The sequence below is a fragment of the Corvus brachyrhynchos genome, unplaced genomic scaffold, assembly GCF_000691975.1.
Source record: "Corvus brachyrhynchos isolate BGI_N302 unplaced genomic scaffold, ASM69197v1 scaffold376, whole genome shotgun sequence".
Lineage (NCBI taxonomy): Eukaryota > Metazoa > Chordata > Aves > Passeriformes > Corvidae > Corvus > Corvus brachyrhynchos.
Window position 1 is genome coordinate 1,431,405 of NW_008238966.1, and position 12,124 is coordinate 1,443,528.

Here is a 12,124-nt window from a genome sequence, read left to right on the forward strand (position 1 = left end):
ACATAGTAGTTGTTGGTGCAAATGGTTATGTCTCAGCATTGATTTTGAATGAATCTCTCTCTGCAGATCACCAGAGAAGTTCCTTTTTTCCCGTGCACCATGAAGGCATCAGATTCAACTCTTTCACCACAGGCCGAGTAATATTTGGAGGGGGTTCTAGATTCTCCAAATCACTCAGTTATGCAGCCTTCATTAAAAAGCAGAAATGTTCGGCCTCGTGGTTTCCTAGCGAAACCTGAAAAAATAAAAATTAATTAAAAATCAGTTACATTCCAGCATTTCCTTGTGATGCAGATTAAAGGGGTGGTTACCACCATGGGAGGAGGACTGGGGAAAGCCTGACCTGTAACCATGAGGGGCGGGAGGGTTTGAGATTGGGGCTGAAAGAAAACGGTGAGCACAGTAGCCCCCAAGGCCTCTTCTACAGACTTGTAAGCAAGCCTTAAAAACTAAAAATTCATCTGTGCTCATGGTGATGCCTTAGGTTTTAATATTTTTCCAATCCTGTGCTTCCCAGTGTGTGACTCTGCAGTTCCTTGTGGCCTGTTCACTTCTGCTCTCTGTGCCAGGCAGACACAACAAAGCCTCTCTGGGCCTGCTCTCCAGGGACACCCAGACCCTCCTGGACCCAAAGTGTGTAAACCAACATCTTAAGAGGGAGGTGAGCTTGGGGGAACTCCATCATTAACTGAAGCTTTAATTGGAGAATTCACCCTGCTATGCAAATGAACCAAACCTATAAAAGTGTGAAGAACTTGTGACCTGGGGTCCACCTTGGGGTCCATCTGGGCAGTGGCCTCTGGCTCCCCAGGGGTACCTTTGAAGGCCTTTCAAACAAATCCCTGCCTTATTCCCTTACTCCTGTCCAGTCTCTGTTTCTAGGTGGCCTCTCAAGGCATCAGCAGCAAACAGAGTTTCCTCATGGCACATTTTCTCTCTGAATATTTGATCTTGCTGATAGTCGTGTTCAGAGCTCCAACCTTGCCATTCTGAACTTGCTCCTGAACACACAAGGAAGAAAGTCACAGGCGTCTCATCATTTGTTTTTGACTTTAAATCAGTAAACACTGCCTTTGGGCCTAATGTTAATCACACTGCAAAATCAAATACTGTGTGACAACAATACATATTGGATCAGAGCCTGAAATCTCAGGTGTGCTGAACCATTTTGTGTTGGAAATTTGTTTGCACAAGCCCAGACCTAAATGAAGAACAAGGTGTGTGGAGGTTTAAAATCTCATACGACCTAGTTCTTTATGCTTATGCATTTCCTCATGATCCTTGGATGTATGTATTTACCTGCAGGATGATGGTGTAAAAACATATGGCTTTTTGGCATTGCTCATATACTGATTATTAATTAGTACAGTCATTCTTTAATCTATTGTATTTTTTTCTTCCTGGCCCTGATTCATGTCAGATCAGATTACATAAAACTGGTAATGATATAAAACCGGAATTGTAGCTACCCAAAGCAATTCTTTCAATAGCTGAACAGCAGTATTAATTATCAGTGAACAAAAATACATGCTGCAGATTTGCAAGACATCTTAAAATTCAACATCATTTTGATAAACTCACAGGAATTAAAAGTCTCTGAGTCACTTGGGAATCTATCATCAACAGGATTAATTTTTAAGGTAGTGAATTTTCCCTAAAGATACCAAATATTTTCTCTGTTCAGGTACTTTTTTTCCTCTTGAGATTTTGGGGAAAAAATTCCTGATTGGTTTCCTTTTTTTTCCTTTTTTTTTGGTCTCACTTTTCAACTTACTTTGTTTTTTAAATAAATAATACAAGGAAGCAAATAAAAGATTTTTCACATCCATCTCCCTCGGTGAGGGTATCTCAGATATCTGTTAGGCAGCTGCAGGAAAGGTACAAAACAGAGAGATACAGTCCCTTAAAATGCAAAAATTTCCATTCTGCTACTATCACCTGTCTGGCTGTTTCATCCAGAGATGTTTTGCCCTTGGGCAGAGCTATATGAGTTTAATTTTTCTGCGCATGTGAAAACGAAGATGTCGTAATTATGAATAAAATCCATGTATTAAATTCTTCCTGGAGTTTATCTCATTCCTGAGTGTGGAGAGGCTGATCTTGGAAGGACACTTACTAACCTCTACTAAAACTTAACGCCGACAATGAGTTTTTCATAATATTTCTCTAGTCTCCAGCTCTTCCTCCTCGCCTGCTCGTGAATCAGATATGTAATATATTAGTAGATTTGTACAGTCTATTCTTAATGTTTGTGCCCATTTTGATGCTTTTCCTCATTTTTAAGGAAAGGCTGAATAAAGCACCTCCTTGTGATTAAATTCTATGATTTCACAGAATCACTGAGGCTGGAAAATCCCTCCAGGATCATGGAGTCCCAGCTGTGCCCAGTCCCCACCTTGTCCCCAGCCCAGAGCACTGAGTGCCACCTCCAGCCCTGCCTCGGACACCTCCAGGGATGGGCACTCCAACCCTCCCTGGGCAGCCCCTGCCAAGGCCTGAGCACCCTTTCCATGAAAAAGTTCTTCTCCAACTGCAGAATGAACTGCTACATCTGCAAAAAAGTCCATATTTTAAGCTTGTCCCTGGCCCATATGGTTCCTCTGCAATTCTCCACTAAAGGCCACCATTTGTGTGCCTATGTTCCTGCAGGGAGACAGGGATTGGAAAAATCCTGTGATTCTCATCTTGTCAGTGGTTATTTTAATCACCTGAAGGTTGTTGTGTTCTTCTAGGAGATATTTTTCTTGTATATTATTTTTGCATGTCTCCCTCCATAACAGCAAGAAAACAGATTATGCAGAGAAGATGGTTTTCTTCTGAAAATTTTGGGAACAGATGCAGTCCTGGAGCTGTGATCCCTGCACAGCTCAGAGATCAGAAGTAATAAGAGGCCTCTGAATTATCTCTCTTCTGTTCACAGAGCTTGAACTTAATCTGCCATGCTGCCTTAGAGCTGGAACTGTGGAGAATAAAACCCCAAATATCAGATCTGTGTGCACAGGGGAGTTGGTACTTGGAGAACGAGGAAAGTAGGGCAGGTACCCTTCACCCAGAGCTGGGCAGGTGCGGGGGTTGGTGTTCTGGACAACCCTTTCAGTGAAGAAATTGCTCCTAATATCCCATATAAACCTCCTCTGAGTGGTGTAGGGGAGCAGAAAGAAATGTGTTTCCCTCACCACGCAAAGTCAGCAATGTGTCTGAGGGAAACGGGGTGCAGGGGTTTGCATCAGACCTCAGTGGTGCTGTGCCCCAAGGTTAATGAACACAGGAATAGCTCCCAAGGTGACCCCAAAATACTGTGTGACTGCAAGGTCACCCAACAACCTGTGCAGTTCAGTCAGACCATTAACTCTACTTGCCATAAAACAGCTCAGAGGTGTGAAACTGGTCATTTCACATCCAAATTCAGGTGGGTATCTGTCCTTTGGTTTGGGACCAATCCAGTTAGCTACTATCCAGTATATTGCCAATCTCAAAAGACTTTTGTAGTCTAAACCCCAAGTTTTTCCTTAACTTTCACATTTGGAATATCTTCTTCAGGAAGAACCTCCCACTCCACTCCCAAGAGCAGCACTAAGTGGTGCTGGATGTCCAAAGCTCTTATCTTTAGAAGCCATTTCACTCCAGCAGTATGTTAATGTCACTTCAACTTGAAAAATCCCTGTGTCCACACAGCCTGTCATTTTAAACTCTAATGTTTGCATTTACAAGTGCAAGTTAGCTGTTCCTAACAATTTCCAAGGACCAGAGAGTGACAGGAAGTGTAGCCCAATTGTGCAAACACAGGCTAAAAGGACTTGTCTTAAAAAAAAAGGTCCTGAAGGACTGAAGTAGATTAAAAAAAAAAACCTCTATAGACTGTAAACAAAAAGTACCACCAAAGCACACACACATTTAGGCCAGTTTATCAAAAACTAGAATAGCATATATGTTTTATCATCTATAGCTGCTCTACTGATGTGCATTTTCTGGGGGTGTCACTGTCTGATTGGTCTAAATTCATTGGTATAAATTCAAATTCCTGCCTAATACAAAGCTAGCCTAGACTGATCTTCCATTTTCAAATCAATACCCATGAACTTTTTCTCCCGTCACCCTTCCTGCATTTCCATCTCCCCCATCAGAATTCCCTTTCTCAACGGTTTGATTTCCTGATGATTTTCTCCCTTCTTACTCTGCCTCTGAAAACGTCAGCCTGGGAAGCTTTTCCACAGGGAGTCAGCCAGGCTGAGAGCACGGGAAGGACGTGGGGGAGAAGGGATCACTATTCCAAATCATATCTTTTCCCTTAAAGCCTCATCCACTGATCTGTCAGTTATGGCACAGTGCAAGGGGACAGAACTTTTCTCCAGATCCTCTTGCAGGGATGAGGGAGATGGGTTCTGCCAGCTTTAAGGAAGTGTAATGTCTTTGGCACCATCAGTGCCTCTGTCCTGGGTTCGGGATTCTCCTTATAACCTGGAAGGATGAGAAAACCAGCACCACCTGTTCAGGCTGCTGAGAGGAAAATATCTTGATTTCCCCCAAAAGCAGAGGGGAAGATCTGGCATTTCAGCCTTTTACCATCAGCTGTTTTCAAGCTCCAAATACCAGCCTGGCTGCAGCATGGTTTGACATTCACCAGAATATGCAGGTTTTGTTAACAGAGCACGCATTCCCATGAAAATGCACTTTTGGGAGACACAGGGGCTGTTACCCTGCTGTGTACTAAAAAATCCATGCATTTTGGAATTTTTGATCCTTGGTAAGAATTTTTGATCTTTGGTAACCCAAGATCCTTTTGATTCCTGGATTTTGGATCGTTGCTAAGGATTTGAGTGCATCTGGAAGCTGCCCTGGCTTAAGCAGAGGTGGAAGAAGTTGCCTTCAGGGAACCAAAGGAATCCCTCGTTCAGCAAGCAAACAGCACCATCAGCAGTATCTGGTGCTTCTTCCTCCTTTCCCAAGCTTATTAAGAATATTTATTTTGACAAAGACATGGTACTTTTGTGAGCCCAACATTTGTTCTAACTCTGAAAAGAGCAAACTGGGTTCCTGCTGCCTTTTGCAATTAAACCAGCTGCTTAGAAATGTCAATTTTTTCTTGTTCCCCTTTTTATTTTTTCAAAGCTGTGAAAGAACAGGGCCTTTAGTGAACACTCAGATCTGCTGCAGATCTTTTTGTGTGACCTGTGCCAAACCTCTGCTTTGCTCTCTTCCTCTACCAAGTAGGAGCACTACGTGCAATTATCACCTCAAAGACTGTAAGAAGCACAGGGCCCAAATTCCTGCCATGCTCCTGCTACTGGATACAGCCACACCATTTATTCCCCTCCCTAAAATGACTGCCCTCCTGTCTCAGTAAGGATTTTTACTGCCACAGCACTGCTCACCACTACGTGATGTAACTTCCAGAGCTTAATCCCGGCAGCCTGGTAATTGCTCCTTACACCACTGCATCCATGCAGGACCACCAACAGTGTTTGCCTTCCTTTTACTTTCTCCTCCAGCCACCACAGAATGCAGCTGCTGGGCCATTTTCAGCTTCATTTCATTTCTCCCACCTACTGGCATCTGGAAATTCTGGTACTGTCGTGAATCCATTCCTGGCTCAGCAATAAATTCCTCAGTAGCAGAACTCAAGGTTCTGCTTCTCTGTTTTATCAGCATTTACACAGTGACTGAGCCTCTGCAGCACTAACAGCTGGCAGCTTCCCCACTTTAAAGTATTTATTTGCTATGGAAAACAGAATTTGCCACCAAATTGCATTGTAAAAGCTCTTAAACTTCCCTCCACGTCTGCTGCTGAAGGGCTGAAATGAAACACCTTTTTCTGGATGATGTTTCTGTCCTTACTTCTTGTCTCTGCCGTGCTAACAGGTTTTTGTGGCATTCAAGGTTTTGTCCATGTTTCATCCAAGCATTGTTTGCATCTTTTTCACCATTCATCAGGAAAAACAATGTGTTCATAGAGTCCTGGACACGTCACTGCTTAAAATCGATAACACAATTTCTGTTTTCTCTGGAAAAGGAGGGATTTGCCTTTTTGCACCAGCTGCTGCAACTCCCATGGCCCAGGGATGGTCTCTGTTGGTGCTCAGGGCAAAGATGTCACCTACAGAAATGAAGATTTTTCTCTTAAAATTACTATCACAGACACTGACCTTAACCATACCCACATGCTGAACCTCAGTGTTCCTCCAGCCACTGCCCTGGCAAAGCAGTGTCTGATCCCAAAGCCCTCTTGGCAGCAAATCCTTTCCACTGGCAGCCCCCTGCCTGCATCCTGCTGGCCAACTGCTGCTTTTCCAGGGACATGTGTTTTCTCCTACAGTTTCTGATGAGTTGTGATGTCTCAGGCAGGAGATCCCATTAAACCAAAGAAGTTCTGCCATCATGGAGCTGTCTCTATCTAATTTCATGAGGTTGTGCATCTATTAGGGTGTAGCTGGAAAAGAGGAATGTGTGCACCAGCCAGCACCTTCTCTTGCTGCTCGAGCAGCTCTCCCAAAAGACTTGGCCTGGCTGATCTCTGCCCTGTGTGGTGTCAGCCTCTGGGGTGCACTCCAGGAATTCAAACAGCGTTTGAAACACACGAAGGGACAGGAGGATGTTCAGAGCAGAAATGGGTACTCTGCAGAGACTGTCATGGGCAAAAAAATGCAAAATCTGTATTCAGATCATAGAACCAGTGAATAGTTTAGGTTGAAAAGGGCCTTAAAGCCCATCCAGTTCCACCCCTGCCATGGGCAGGGACACCTCCCACTGTCCCAGGCTGCTCCCAGCCCCAATGTCCAGCCTGGCCTTGGGCACTGCCAGGGATCCAGGGGCAGCCCCAGCTGCTCTGGGCACCCTGTGCCAGGGCCTGCCCACCCTGCCAGGGAACAATTCCTTCCCAAGATCCCATCCAGCCCTGCTCTCTCCCAGTTTGAAGCCATTCCCCCTTGTCCAGTCACTCCAGGCCCTTGTGACATCTCTGGTTTTGTCTTCTATCCCTCCACTCCAACCCCAGCATTGTTCCACAGAGTTCACAGATGCTCCAGGTGAAGGAATGATGGTGTTTGTCATGGTAGCACCCTGACTTCAGGGCAGAGCCAACTCTGTGACACGAGTGTGTGCAGGGTGTTGGTACAGAAACATTTCAAGGTTTACATCAGTATTAGAGAAATTCTCCAGAGCTGAATAATTTGCCATTCCCTGTCTAAATAAACAAGCATGGGTGACAGGTTTTTTTAGGGTTTTTTTGTTGTTTTTTTTTTTTTAATAAGGAATGTTGTCAGTCCTATTTTATTATGCGTAATAGAAGGAGGTGAAAAAAAAAATCAATATAAGCACTGCATCTAACCTAATTAAAACTACAATCACAATGTTATCTGAATGTCTTACAACATTGTTTAAATCCAACAAGTAGACAAGAAAACAACAAATCTATGCAGGGTTTTTTATACATATGGTGAGAAAGTTTGCAAAGTGTTAAAATATATTTTCTGTTCTGTGTGTTTCTGGTACAAGGAAGTGATGTGTAGATTAGTGTATATTTATGAACAGAGCCTTGACTTTTACAAGCAATAATCGACTTCAAAACATACAATGTATATCTTAAAATATCCCCTAAAGCTGCTCATATAAAGTCAAATCCAGCACCTACTAAAGTTCAGCCAGCTGACTCTTTGACTCCAGCGGGCACTTGACCAAGCCCATGGTAATTGTGAAGTACCTGACAGTCTGGTTGTATTCATATGAAAAAAATCACATTGCATAGATTTAAACAGGAAGACATGCAATAACAAGACAAGTCACAGTATAGCAGAACCTTGTTTCTTTGGTGAAACAGAAGCAGATATAAAAGTTACAAAGATTTTAGACTTTCATTCACAAAAAAAACCCCAGACATTCACATTATACACTATACAAGATAATAATATAAATAGAGAAAAGTATTATGTGCATTGTTTGGGGGCGAGGGGTGGGGAATGGACCGGCCAACGCGGGGAGGCCCCGCCACGAGGGTGGGGAGCAGCCTCTGCCATTCCTCAAGATCAGGGGATGTTGTCTGGAGCTCTGGTTTCAGCTCCCAACGAGCTGTGGCAAGGTCACTCCATGGGCAGCTCTGCTATTTTGGCTGGGTTTCAATCCTTCTCCTTTCCCTCTCAGTTTTTTTCCATCACAACCCCACACGAACACAAAGGCGTAAACCTCGCGCCTGTGTGTATTTTTCATGTTACTTTAAAAGGTACATCCTAAGGAACTTACTTTATTTTCTTTTTTTCTTTTTTTAATTATTATTTTTTTCTTTTTTTCTAATTTTTTTTTCCTTTTTTTTTTTTTTTGTTTTTTTTTTTTTGTCCTGTGCCCAAAGGTGTGCAAGGCACTTTGCAGGAATAACAGTCCTTTCCGTGGAGAGGCCGTTTCAAACGTCACCTCCTACACTCACTGTACACATTGAGGTCAGCGGTGGCACTGACCAGGGCAAGAAATCATAACAGAAAACTCCTACGTACACACTGCACCAGCTACAGCCTAGAACCAATCTGTGCACACACTTCTTTAGAGAAAGCCAAGATCCTGATTCTTCTGTCGGTCACACACAGTTCTCACCCATCTAGCCGCAAACAAATGATCCTGTTTAGCAGGAATTTTGTTCTCCGGGGAAAAAGAGCAAGCTGAACTGAGAGATGGTTCCAAAAGTGGAGCTCAGGGGCTAATACTGCACTGGTGAGCTCTTTGAATCTTCTTTGTATGGGTAAAATAACATCCAATAAATTAAATCAGTATGGCTTACTTCATTTATTTATGTACGCTTCACAGCTGCAGCATTCATACACAAACATTCATTACTTTATAAAAAGATTAAAAAATGGTTATATATACAAAATTATTTACTTTTTTGATTTTTGTTTGTTTTTTACAAAAAAAAAAATCCCCCAAACACCAGGTCTACCTCCATTTTAGAATGCAGAGACCTGTAATATAGACCTTGTGGTTAATATTGTGAAAGTAATTTTTTTCCTTTTTTCCTTTTTTTTTTCCTCTTCTCCAAAAAAAAAAAAAAAAGTGGCCCTGGTTGATAAAGTTAATGTATTAGCACTTGGAATTTTACAGGCTCTCCTTGTCATACACAACTCCTCCACGCAGTCCTTTCTCACGTGTGCTGAAGCTGGAATGGAGAGCAGAAAAAACTTTCCATATTGCAGTCCCTAGTTCATGCTTCGTGCCACTTTTATGTGCTCTGTCTAAACTTTTCATCTCACGGGACACAAACTGTACCTCGGGTGGGAATTGGCACAGTTCCCATTAAAAAAAAAAAAAAAAAAAAAAAGTCATGTCACTTGTGTGTTTATCTTCACCTGATAATTGCAAATTTCAGTCAGTGAAGTCATTATTTCAACCATTTCCAGCCTAGGTAAACAACACAGAAACAACGTCATAAATGACTGAAGACCTCTGAGGCCGTTCTAACCATAAATATGCCTGAAATTAGTGTGACTTTTCATTTTATATACAGGATTTTAAAAACAACACACAGTCAAACAACATTAAAATCATCTTATTTACATTTTCATTGGTGCTAAAATTGAGCTGTTTAAATATTGCAGAAGGCTGGTACATATCATAAAACGGTCCACACCGATGGCATATAGAAAACTAATAATCTTTATAGGCTGGAAATGGTTTCCTTTTATCCCCATAAGCACTTCTCCTCTTTTTTATTTATTTCTTAAATTTTCTGATAAACACCGTAATTTTTTTTAAATTTTTTTTGCAAAACGCGTCGTGAATACTGCAGTCCATAGTTTCAAAACGATTTAATAATACTCCTATAAGTGATAGAAAAAGGCACAGAAAGTTATGACTTTGGCTGAAATGGTGGAAATCCCCATTCACCATTTAGCTCTCAGCGCCTCGAGTCCTGCCACGTCCTGATCCAGCGGTGGTAGTGCTTGGACGAGTTTAACGACGTCCCCTTGCCCGATGAGGAGTGTTTGTAGTAGTATTTCTTAGAGTAAGTCCTTTGGTATGTGGAGGCTGCAGAGAGAAAGGAGGAGAGAAAAAAAAAAAGAAAGGGAAAATCATTTAAAATTAAAGTGCAAATGGGCTGGCTACGCTTCAGATCACAGTTCCATTTACTCTTGGTTAATTAGAGGGTTAACAAATGATTAACTGGAGCTGTGACAGTGTCACAGGCATGCACCCAGTTGCAGAAAGAATCATTAGCATTATTAGCAACCTGTTGATTCCAGGATTTTTCTAACAGTGTTGCTGCTTACTTTAAAATAATCTTAATGCCTTCTGCAGAAACAAAACAGGAAAATTTCAATTAGTTTTGGAAGTTTGGTGTATTTTCCTGCAGACAGAATGAGCAGTATGGCTGCCACAATCTGCCCTGCCAGCTTTGCTCATCTCTTACAATACATGTTCATTACTTATTAATGGTTAATTAGCACTGTTTCTGGTTTGCCACTGGTTTGCTTTCAGAGAACTCACGATTCATGCAAGTAATTTTAGGCATATCCCATCGTCCGTTCCCTTGGCACCGGATGGTCGGGATGTGGCGCTGGATGAAACCATCTTTGCAGTGGTATCTGATGAGGGAGTTGATCTCGTAACGAGGTTTCATCTTCCCGAAGGTCTTTGCGTTTTCCACCACAGGAGGCTGACCACAAGCCACTGAAAGGAACAGAGAGCATCACCCAAAACTTCAGCTTGTGAGCTCAGTTTGAACTGGGACTGACCTGTGAGCAATGGCTAAGGGAAGGTGACAAGGGACCTCAGCTGGACTCCCAAGAGGAACATCCAGACAAGGACAGGGGATCAATCTGTCCTGTAGATCTTCAGTCTCATAAACCAAAAGTGATGAAAATTGGAAAATGGCAGACATTGTGGTTACTATTGTGTTTTTGTTTTAAATTCTAACATAAATTCAAGCCAAAAAGTTGGCATACTCACACAAAGAAGTGGTTTTTCAAAAACCTGAAAACCAGTGAAGTTACTACAAGCATTTAAGGAAAAAGTCCCATTTTCAAGACTCTTCGTGTCATCCTCAATGACAGACCACTCAAAAGGACTTAAAACTGATCCATCAAGGTCCAGAGAACATGTCAAAAAGTATTGAATGGCAATTCAGGAAATTATGGTTTTGTCACTGGAAACATGGTTTTTGTACCTGTTCCTTTCTTGCAGGTATAAGTGAGGTGATAATTGCACGGGACATCATTCCACTGCCCGTTCTCGTGCCAGATTATAACAACACAGTCTTCTCCAGCAGAAAAGAAGCTGTCTGGCTGGTTTGGTCTCCAGTTCTCATATTGCTGCAGAAAAGAGAAGCAAAACCATCATTCCCAGTGCTGGAGAATATTTACATCAGCAGAAGAGCACATGGCATCACCTGTGGTGAAGAGCAATCTGAACTGTTTGAATCAGGCTGCTAAGTATGGGCTGAACAAAGGTAGATGTAAAATATCTTCCCACCCTATTAAAGATCATCTCAAGGGGAAAAATAATCTGGTCTAACTTCTCATTTACTGTAAACTGATGTCAGGTGAACAAAACAAAGAGACACGAAGAAAACTGGATCCTAAGTGTGTCTAGAACATTCTTTCCTACATGAGAGTCATAAAGTATAATGCAAGAAAATAGAGTAAATAGCCCATAACCTTCATTAGTCCACATCTACTAAGTGGGAAATTACAGACTGACTACCTAGACTCGGATTATTTATGACACTGGATGACTTCATTCACTTAATGAAGTCATTCCATAGGATGATGTGCAGAATTAAGTGCAACGTAAGTGAAAGAGTCAGAATGTGGCCCCTGAAACCACTGGAGATTGGTGTTTCCACTAAAAATCCTAGGTGGCAGACTGAGCCCAGACAGCAGCCTCTCAGCTTTAGAAATGGTGACCCAAATTCTGCCCTCTGTGGAAAAACCAGCTCCAGACGTCTACAAAAATATATGAATAAAAGCAGAAAGCGATTCTTCAAAGTACATTACTTTTAGAAGTAGAAATCTGTTTTTTGGTATGTGAAAAACAAACAAAAAAAAAACCTCATAAAAGAACCTTCAAATGGCTATGAAGTATCAGCACAATGTCATTTCTGGATGCAAATTTCGGAGGATTCAGTCTGTTTTTTCAATCAGCAGGA

General features: G+C 42.1%; 1 protein-coding gene across 1 annotated transcript in view; it reads right to left on the minus strand.

Moving 5' to 3' along the window:
- Positions 1-7,250: 7,250 nt before the first annotated feature.
- Positions 7,251-12,124, minus strand: part of VCAN (versican) — a 90,746-nt gene continuing 85,872 nt past the window's right edge. Inside the window, 3 exon segments of the mRNA XM_017738680.1 lie at positions 7,251-10,005; positions 10,465-10,647; positions 11,144-11,288. Of these exon segments, the coding sequence (XP_017594169.1) occupies positions 9,875-10,005; positions 10,465-10,647; positions 11,144-11,288 (459 nt within the window). The 3' untranslated portion in view covers positions 7,251-9,874.